This window comes from Nematolebias whitei, chromosome 10, assembly GCF_014905685.2.
Source record: "Nematolebias whitei isolate Nwh7 chromosome 10, NemWhi1, whole genome shotgun sequence".
Classification (NCBI taxonomy): domain Eukaryota; kingdom Metazoa; phylum Chordata; class Actinopteri; order Cyprinodontiformes; family Rivulidae; genus Nematolebias; species Nematolebias whitei.
Genome location: NC_056507.1, coordinates 4,780,988 through 4,792,032, shown reverse-complemented (window position 1 = coordinate 4,792,032; position 11,045 = coordinate 4,780,988). Strand labels below are relative to the sequence as shown.

At 41.5% G+C, this 11,045-nt stretch overlaps 1 protein-coding gene across 1 annotated transcript in view; it reads left to right on the top strand.

Moving 5' to 3' along the window:
- The first annotated feature begins 6,083 nt into the window (after positions 1-6,083).
- The window catches only part of LOC119415918 (AP-3 complex subunit beta-2), a 60,694-nt gene continuing 55,732 nt past the window's right edge, over positions 6,084-11,045 (top strand). The window contains exon 1 of the mRNA XM_037683087.1: positions 6,084-6,279. Coding sequence (XP_037539015.1) covers positions 6,167-6,279 — 113 coding nt within the window. The 5' untranslated portion in view covers positions 6,084-6,166. The remainder of the gene's footprint in view (positions 6,280-11,045) is intronic.

Sequence of the window (11,045 nt, the reverse complement as noted above, 5' to 3'; positions counted from 1 at the left end):
TAACATCTATATCTATGAAACACGTCTAACATCTATATCTATGAAACGCGTCTAACATCTATATCTATGAAACACGTCTAACATCTATGTCTATGAAACACGTCTAACATCTATATCTATGAAACACGTCTAACATCTAAAACAACCTGATTTAAATACTTACTTAACTGCATTTGAATCATCAGCATCCTCTGAGATGGAGGTGGGAAATATTTCCAGTAGTGATACGGTGTCTGCTTCTGTAAGGACGACCTCAGCTTCCTCGTCCAACACGCCCTCTCTCACTTCTTCTTCCACGTGGTCCCTTTTCAGTGGCGCCTCTGACAGTTAGCCCAACACAAAAGTAACTATGCAGCTCTAAAACACACATGCCACAAAAACGTTCCTTCTACAAGCAAGTTAATTTTGATTAAATTGCACTTAAATAAATTACATTTCAGAAAATGACTATGTTGTTATTGATTATCAGATTACTACGAATTAATTTTAATGGTTGGTTACATATGTATAAACATGAGAAAACCTAGATGATAGCTGTTTGTTGTTGGTTTTTTTTTAGCCATAAAACATAGATTTAAAAAAAGGCTGGTAACTGTAAGGAACAGGAAGGTTTGGATTCATGTCCTGCAAAGCGAGACTGCTGTTCATCTCCGTCCAGAAGTCATCTGAAGATATGGTGGATTGGGAGATGCTTTCAGTCAATGGGCTGCAGAACAATTGGCAAAGCACAAAAACAAACAATAAAAATTGTATAAATTTTCTGCACGCCAAAAAGGACTTGTCTTCCAACCGACCTGCGCTCTTATAAAATGGGTTGAAGACCCAGACAGTCAGTTTGTACCTGGATGTGAGCAAATCATTGACTGAGGAGGTCCCTGGTTTTGAGCAATTTGATCCAGTGTTGGAAAAGATCTCATCCAGAAGCAATATGTCTCCTGGATATGTGGGATACAGCAGGGGAGAGACATATCTGCCCTCAGCATCCATCACCTGCCGAAGGAAAAGCCAGTCCATTAAAACATAAACAGCTCTTCCATCAGCATTCGAATTACAGAATATTAGGATCTTCAGGGCAGCACCTAAATATTTTAGAGCAAAATTATCTGTTAACTCATAATTTAGATCAATTAAAATACAAACAGACTCCATGTTAATTTTAATAGAATATAAATGATTTGAAAATAAATAACTAATAAAGTAAATAGAAATTAGCAAAAGGAGGAGACTTACATGACTATATAAGAAAATATTGGGTGGTAATTTAACTAAACCTATGTAACATTTACACTTTATCACTAATATATTGTTTTTCATGAATATAAGTGCAAACCTTGATGGATCAACAACAGAAGCATCAGGATACCTCATCAGTGCACCTCCCTGAGCTGGGAGCTGTCCTGGAACAGGTGCCATCTGGGAATTCCCTTGTTCTACTGGGTGACTTCAATACCTACAGTATGTGGGCAATGAAGAAGTCATCTGAAGGAAGGTGATTGGGAGAAACGCCCTCCCTGACCTGAAACTGAATGGTGTTCGGCATGGATCCCGAGAGATGTCTGGGTTTCTCTCTTGGACCTGCTGCCTCCACGACCTGACTACGGATAAGCGGTAAAAGATGAAGATAAATATAAGCAAAGGGCCGAATTCACCATTTATTTGCTTCCATATGAGACAGTTTTCCACATAATCTGGTAAAAAGATCTAGACCAAGAGTGTTCCAAGCTTTCTCGAGGTCTTTTAAAGAAAGCTGCCTTTTATTTATATTTTTTTAATTAATTTATGTGATATACAGTATGTTGTATGGACGGTATTTCTGAAAAAGCACAGTTACTTTTTAATACGGCATAGCACCCAAAATGAATGTAAAACTCTGATCAGTTTCTATTCATACTGAGAGCCAGTTTTTGCCACCGGGAATCAGCACGGTCAGGGCCCCTCTCATCAGTCGCCGGGCTTGCATGGATCTGATCTTAACGGTCCTCCTTCCGATAGTGAGCCCACATGGTGATTAAACCCCGTCTCTCCTTTGGGCTGGTCCTGGCTGAGCCCCAAGGAGTCAAAGTTCGACCAGGCCTGGCTCCAGGGCGGGTGCTCCAGTTTCCCCTTTGTGGACAAGGCTTCCTGATGCAACTGATGTTAATCCATCAAGGTTTCTGAATCACCCTTGGCTACCTCTGAGGTCTGTTTGCCATGAGAGACAGGAAATGATGCTCCAAACAATATAGCCCCCAGAACCACGGTGGAACTCAAATCCCTCAGCCACTTTAAAGTGGTAATTCAGTGGTGGAGTATGAAGAATGGATCATGACCAAAAGACCAAGCGCCAAGACAAGTGGCTGAAATGAGCTTCCCTCGTATGGTGGCCAGGCTCAGCTTTAAAAATAAGAAGCTGCATCATCTGGGGCGAGCTCAAAGTAGAGCCACTGCTTTGCATGAAAAGGGGTCAGTGGAGATGGTTCAGGTATCTGATGTGTTCTGGACACCTCTCTTCTGAGGTTTTCCATGCATCTTCCACTGGGAAGGGAATAGGCCCTGGGGAAGACCAAGTCCTAGAACTTGCTGGAGTGATTACTGCCGGTATATACACCCTCTCTGGCCTGGGAACTCCTTGGGATCTCCGAGAAAGAGCTGGAGAGTGTTGCTGAAGAGAGAGAAGGATGTCTGGGTTTCTTTCCTGGACCTCATGCCTTCGGGACCCAACAACAGATAAGATGTAGAAGATGGAGATGAACTACATGTCTACAGTAGAAATTAGATGCATGCTAGTTTGGTTTAGAAACATCTCGGCATGTGATCTTCAAATATTGATGTGTGAAAACTGCTTCTTGACTTATTAGTTTATTGCTATATCAGCTACATTAAACCTAGACCACCCACTGCAGGAGAAAAACAAGGTCAAACGGAGGACTCAAGCCATTCGACACAGAATCTTTTCTATTGCAGGAAAACGCCAACATTTGATTAACGCTCAGATCCCACTGCCAGTTTTTTACCCTACAACAGTCAGACTCATGGACACTTTGTAGTGATGGCGCCATCTTGTGGTCCTTGTCTGTGCAACCTTGTGTCTCATTATTCTTGATTAATTCCACCTCCTGAGCTGTTTGTAATCACGTCCTGTCTTGTCTGTGTATTTAAGCCTGTCTGTGAGTCTTGTCTTTTGTCGCGTCAGCGTTGGGTCTTCCCTGTTGTGTTCCAGTCTCCAGAGTGTGAGTTGCTGCCACGTCAGCCCTTGTGATTTATTAATTATATATATTTTTGTATCTCCTGGCTCCAGAGTGCTTGTCTGCACTTGGGTTCGTTCCTGCCTGCTAAAATCCTGACAGTATGACGCGACCAACAAAGAACCCAGTAGACAAGTATTTTTTGTCCAGATTGTCTGATGAAGACTTTAAACAGCTTTGCGACACAAGCCGGAGGTTTGTGGACACGACCACCTCCTGCAATCTGTGGGAGAGGTGGGTGGCCACAAAAAAACATGTTGGATGAATACATTTGCTTACATGGACTGTTTGATGCACCCGGTATGGAGGATTTTCTGGACGAGGTACTGGAGGAAAAGCGTTGGTTGGAGCTAGTGATGAGCAAATGAAGCTTTTATGAAGCACTGAACCAGTTGGGCCACTTGTTTCAAAAATAGGTTCATTTGTTGAAGCTTCAGTTACACTGACCTCTTGTGGCATTTTTCAATGCTGCTGTCAAATTAGGGTTATACTTTTGGTGGCACACCAAAGAACTTCAGTGACTAGTGTTAAAGAAACTACTTTACTGTGGTAAAAAAAAAAAAACAGATTTATTAAAAATTCATCAACTTTCTATGTTGTTTGGTTTGAGAATTTATTTATGCTTACATGTTTTAAAGATTGATAAATGATTATTAAATGATAAAGCTCTGTACATGTTGTATAACACAATCATTGTTCCACATTTAATCTATTGCATTGATGTTTGGGGGAAAGCGTGTAAAACATTTAAAAAGTCTATTTTTATTTTACAGAAAAGAGCTGTAAGAATCATCACCAGAAAGCATTACTGTCACCCATCAAGCACATTATTTTATCAGCTGAACTTATTGAAGTTCCATGATTTGGTAGATTACAGTATTTTATCAGTTATGTATAGGGCTCAAAATAACACATTACCATTAAATATCCAAAGAAATGTTGTTAAAAGACAAAGTTGTTATAATCTTAAGGGGATAGAGATATTTGTCAAACCAAAATTCAGAACTAGTCTGAAGGGAAGGTCTACCTCAATCCAAGGAGTTGGATTGTGGAATGGTCTAGAGAGTGATGTGAAAAATGTCAAGTCAATATGTACATTTAAGAAAAAGATCAAAGCTGAATTGTTAAAAAATATATGAAGTAGCTTATTGTGTTTTTGTATTAGAATTAGAAAAATTAGATAAATTTTGTTCTGTCACTTGAAAATTATTATGATTGAACTAATTGTTTGAAAAAAGGGGCAGATATTATAAGACTTTTTCTTCTTTCTGCTGCCTTTCATTTTAAATCTCTTGTATCTTTTTATATTGTTATGGAATTGTTTTGTATTTTTTTAATGAATAAACTTTATACTATTATACCATAAATGTGCATTGAAGAGATTTAATAAAAATGTTGCAATTGTATTGTGCTTGTGTAACCGTGGCAGAGTCCGAGTTTTTATTATTCTTAAAAATATGAATGAAAGGACGTCTCCATGATCTCCATGTTTGGAGCTGAAGTGTCTGATCATAGAGGAGATGCTTCAGTCCAGGTGAACACACCAAACACTGCACCTTTAGAAATACACTAATGTAAATTAAAAAATGAATACAAGCCCATACTGATATATGATTATTAAAATCACATACATCATTTTACTGTATGGGTTGGATAATATCTTCACAGCTGAACATTACTTTAACTTTTATTGACATTTAAATGCCAAAACCACCTTATGATGAGCAGAATGAACCCACATGTTAGAACCTCTTTTCCTGGCTGCTTCTATAATTACTTTATTTCAACTAACAGGAGAAACACCTGCTCTCCTTGCAAACATTTTAGAGCTGTATAGTGTTGAGCTCTCAGTTCAAACCGTCTCAACCTGTCACCTGTCAGAATCAGCTGATTGGACCACGATCCAGGAAGCTTTTGTTTCATACTACCACGACTAGTTGGAGCCAAATCAAAATTATTTTAAAATTTGTCTCGTGAAAACTGCGTTTTATTGGATCAGACTTACGAATCAGCAAGTCGACTTTGCTTCTGCGCCTTCCACCGGAGCAGTTTAAAATTTTAAATTAAATTTAGGAGCTCCTTCCTTCCACGTTTTCTTCGACTCAAGTTGGTATAACGGTAAATTCTCGCGCCAAAACTGCCCGTCGCGCGGTTGCCAGATATGAAACGACGGCATGACGTGTGGTTTATTTAAACTGATTGTGATTGTCGGATCGGACTTGTGAATTATCTGGCAACACCGCAAGGCTTCAAACGTCTCCGCTGATAAAAGTCGGTTAAACAAACGCATTAGTTCAAAGATAAAATTATTGAAAATGCCTATTTTAATTGTTCCGTTATTAAATTATTACCAATTTCTTATGAAAGTTAATATTACCGGTTAAATCCTGTGGTTTCCAGGAGAAAAAAAAAAGGTTTTACTCTAGTTTTGTTTATGTTAAGCATATACCATATTTCATGGAAATTTATTTATACATGCACGCGATTTGTCAATGAGCAATAATTTAAAACATCATTAACCTTTACTTGAGGGTTATGTTTATTTTTTGTGTTGCTTGTATCAAATAAAAGTTATGGTTACCTTGTGGAAGTCGGCAGAAAGAGACGAAAAATATTTTGAGTGTCGATTTATTCTTCCAAAACCGTTGATCCGCTCCGTTTATATCCTGTCCCCTTCACAATAAGAGCACGTTCCGACGTCCGCCACAACCTCATTTTTCAGTACCGCTCATTTTTATGTGAAACGTAAACGTCACGCGTCATCTGAGATCACGTGACGCTCGCCTCATCACTCCCCTCCTCCACCGTCTCCCTCCGCATCCCGGAGATAACGGCTGTGTCCGCGCGCCCTTTAAGAGCCGCGCATCCTGCTCCCTTCGGTGGACCAAATCTCCGTCGCTGCTCCGTGAGACCGAAACGAAAACCGACAGAAAGCCGCGGAAATGTCCACCAGCTCTGCTTTTAACGATGAGAAGGGGGGCTCGTCCAGCGTCGGGGAGGCTGAATACGCTTACGACCCCGTAAGCGGGAAGATTTTCTCCTCGGACTACAATCGGTAGGAACGATGCCTCCGCCTGATGCGGTCAATGTCGCGGGTTCAGCGGCTTATGGAAGAGAGGGGAGATGTGTGGAAATAGTTGTTTATTTTCGTGTTCACTTGAGTAGAGGTGCGTTTTAATGTCGGTGCACGGGATGTATTTTAAAACCAGTAGACGGAAGTTTGTTAGCTTGGAGGCCATTTTCGTGATTACGGCGTCTGTTGTGTGAACCTGAGCGTGATTTGAACGCTCCCAGGGCTCGGCTCTTCACCTCCTGACTGTGTCCCTTCAGACCAGGCAGTTGGGAGGTAAACTCGTCAGGCTGGACGTGAAATGTCTCTGATAGAAGACACGAGGCCTCAGCTTTTCAGCACCACCCCTGCTGGACAGCGGCAGAAGAAGCCCCTCCGTGTGGAAATGCATCTTGAGCAAGCAGGAAGGCGACAGTGGGAAGGAAAAACTCGCTCATGAGGAAGAAACCTTTAGCAGAACCAGGCTCAGGACAAGCGTCCATCTGCTGAAACAAACATTTAACCCTCCTGCTGCCCTTTGATCAAAATGACTCAAGGCCTCAGTCTTAACACCAAGGCCTTGTGGGTCCTTTTGATGGCAGGAGGGTTAGTGCGAAGAACATTAGAACGTTGTTAGAGGAGAATCTTTGTTTTCACATGAAGTCATCAAACCAAAATGTGGCCACATTGGAGGTACAAGGGACGCTAAGCAATATTTTGAGTTGACCGTTGACCTCTTCCTCATCCTAAACCCACCAATGTTTGTCGTTAAGATCGTAAACTACCGCAGAGGTGCCTCAAACGGATCTATTCATCAAAAGTTCTCCAGAATCAAGGAGAAGCATGGCAGAAACTCTCCAAAGGGAGGAGATGGCTGAGCTACATCAAACCTTGCAGGGAAGAATAAGAGTTGTAGTCCAGAGTGATCATGTATGAGGACAGCAGGAGATGTATGAGGACAGCAGGAGATGTATGAGGACAGCAAGACATGTATGAGGACAGCAGGACAGTGGTGAGATGTTCTGTAGGAGTGACAGATGGCTTTAAGGTGGAGGTGGGAGTGCATCAAGGATCGGCTCTGAGCCCCTTCTTGTTTGCTCTGGTGACGGACCGACTAACAGATGAGGTCAGGCAGGAATCCTCGTGGACTATGATGTTTGCAGATGATGTGATCTGTGGTGAGAACAGGGAACAGGTGGAAGATAACTTGGAGAAGTGGAGGTATGCACTTGAAAGAAGGGGAATAAAAGTCAGCCGTAGTAAGACAGAGTCCATGTGTGTGAATGAGAGGGAGGAGGTGGAACAGTGAGGCTACAAGGAGCAGAGGTCACAAAGGTGCAGGACTTCAAGGACTTGGGGTCCACTGTCCATGAACATGGGGAGTGTGATAAAGAGGTGAAGAAGAGAGTCCAGGCAGGATGGAGTGGATGAAGAAAAGTTTCAGGAGTGATTTGTGACAAAAGGGTGTCAGCAAAGGTCAAAGGTGAGACCAGCTATGTTGTATGGTCTGGAGACAGAGACATGGACAAAAACACAGGAGACAGAACTGGAAGTGGCAGAAATGAAGATGTTGAGGTTCTCCTTAGGAGCGACAAGGATGGAGAAGATCAGAAATGAGATCATCAGAGGTACAGCACAGAATGAACAACTGGGAGATAAAGTTAGAGAGGACACACTGAGATAGTTTGGACATGTCCAGAGGAGGGACAGTGGTTTGGACATGTCCAGAGGAGGGACAGTGGTTTGGACATGTCCAGAGGAGGGACAGTGGGTATATTGGATGTTAGAAATGCAGCTGCCAGGAAAAAGACAAAGAGGAGACATGTGGATGCAGTTAGAGAGGACATGGAGGTAGTTGGAGTGAGGACAGAGTGAGATGGAGGAGGAGGACTCGCTGTGGAGACCCTGAAGAGGGAAAAGAAGAAAGAAGATTCCAGAGTGATCATACTTACCCATGTTTTTGCGATCTGATCCGTCTGAATCACAGTTACAGCTCAGAAACGAGCAGACGCTCAGCAGCTGGTCTCTGATCAAAGGAATCTAACAGGTTGCTTTATTAAGTCGACAACATCTGTCATCTTGTGCTCGTACAACAGTTAGCTGCTGCACATGTTCGTTTTTCAGTGTTTGAGCCAAATGAAGCGTGGGCTTAAGCGTGTGTGTCCAAAGTGCGGCCCGAGGGCCATTGCGGCCCTTGGAGTGATTTTGTGCGACCCTCAACTGCAGTTTGAGAACGGTATCATTTTGGCCAGCAGGCTTAAGAGGTCGATGCAGACTTTCTGCAAGTGCGTTGGTAATCCTTGTTTATATAATGTTTAGGTTTAACAGCAAAACAGATGAAAAACTAACAAAACTGATTCTCCACCAAACGGCCTACTCCACCTTTCTGACTGATGAAGCTCTTCGGATGGAGGGTGAAACATCTCAGCTCACAAAGAAAAAAGAAACCATCCAGATGACCTGACTGAACATTGTTGGATTTTATACCTGGATTATTGCGCATGGACTTTGGTGTTTTGAACCAGTTTGACATGTTGATGAGGGAGAGGGCGTGCCCCAGAGACCATCTTAGCACCAACTTAACTGTTTTTTTTTTTTCCACTTTGGAGTGAGCTGTTGGTGGAGAATCAGTAACAAATAACAAAATAAATAACAAACAAAAATAAATGCTTGACTGTTTATTTTCCCATGAGACCTTGCAGGAGTTACAACAGTTTTTAAAATTGGATTTCATTTTTCAGGCTGAGATTGCCGTAATAATTAACTAGTTTATTGGGAACAAAAATATATTTTAAAAGTAATTTTCATCAGTTATGTGAGGAGGCCGATTCTCCCCCCAACTGAAACGAATTGGAGGATCAAAAATCAATCAATCAACAAATTAAAAAATTCTCAAGTAATTTAAGGAGTCAAAAGACCAGGTTAACAAATGACCAAGCCTATTTGTTTTGATTTGGGCTTTAATTCTACATTTTTTCTTTCATTACATTTTGACTTGTGTTTCTGCTCATTTAATTCTCATTATTAAACTTTATTAACACCAAAACATGGATATCTGTAGGCCCCAGATGTGTGTCTCTGTTTAACTTTATTTATTTTACTCCAAACTCACAAAGTTCTCTGTGACAGTCCCAGACAGACTGTGAGCTGCAAAGCATGCTGGGTAGCCTTGTGGAAGTTATAAATGTTTCAGATGTTTCAGACTGTTTGATGTTTTTGAGTGTGGAACTGGGTTGTTCTTGTTAATGTCCTGTTCAGGTTTGCTTTGGTATTTATGTTGAAGTCTCTTATTGGCTGTATACTGATACCGTGATTATCAGTAATTGCTGCCGGTATATATAAGGGGAAAAGTACTAGGTAGTTAAAAAGCAAGTATCTTCACTGAAGAATGAAATCTCAGGGTGAGGCCTGGCATTCTGTTCTTTAAGTGTGCTTCTGTATTCTCGTGAAAATGTTAAAAATTGAGATAGGCACATAACAGGACTGCCTCTGACTGAAATATTTGCCACTTCAAATGGTTTAAAGGTCTCTCTCACGGATGTTTTCTAATTGTTTTTTATTTATTTCTATTAATGAACTCATCATTAACTGCCACTTAAATAGCCCTGTTGTACATCACTGTAACATTTAAAGCATTTTCCTGAAAAGCGGCAACTTGGGATTTTGTTGTTGTTCGTGCTTGACATCTATTCCCTAATGTCATGACTTTTCACCTTGGAAATCAAAAAACTGGCAGAGGAGATGCTCAGTGCTAGTCCTCGTGGGCCACTATCCTACATGGTTTAGTTGTTTCCCTGCTCCTCGGTAGGGAAACGCAGGTCCTCAAAATCTGCAGAAGCATGTTAATTATTCATTTATTCAAATCTGGTGTGTTGGACAAGAGAAAAATCTAAAACATGAGGAATAGTGGCCCTTGAGGACCAGGACTGGGGACAACTGAACTACAAGGACAGGAGTAGCTCTAACGCCTCAGTGTGAGAAGAACATTTTGTTTAGTGAAAGGGCTGTAAGCTCAATCATCCAGGTAGATAACAACAAAAAAAGGTTAAATCATGTCATCTGGGCCAGTTTCTTTAAGTGGGAAACATTGCGTCCCCATCCAGAGGACTTCTTCAGTCTAAGGCCTGCCAGCCAGATCTGTCCCACATGTAGCCTTCACTGCTGTGTTTCAAGCCGACCTCCTGTTGGAATCTCAGAAGCGGCAAAAGAAGATTCAAAATCATTTTGTTTAGTGACTCACCACCAGAGGGAGCCCATTGAATGACTGCTGACGTCTCTGATGGAGAGCGGAGGATTTTTTAAATCCATGAGGTTGTTTGATAAACAGTTGAGGAGTCTGTGGTTACAGTGATCTCTCATTAATAGTTTTCTGTGTGGGCTGGACACCGCTGATACAGAGATCTGCTCACTGACGGTGGTTTAGTTGGTTGATCTATGAGAAGCACTGATGTGACCCTAACCTCTGTCTTCTATGAAACGCTTGTCCTTCACCTGAGTTTTTGTGTGTTGTACTACACCAGCTTCCCTCCTGGAGAATGCCCGCTGGTTGAATGACTCCTTTACCTGTTGTACATCCAGCACTTTGGTCCTGGGTTTGAGTCTCGGCCTGTAGTCCTTTTTTTACACATCGTCTATGGTCTATCTTTATCTTCTAGCCTTAGCATCTCTTCATACAAACATAAACACTAACGTGGAAAATATAAACTATATGTTCACCAGTCCACAGCATTAAAACAAAAGCTTTCAAAATTGCTCTTTTGTTCATGAACTTT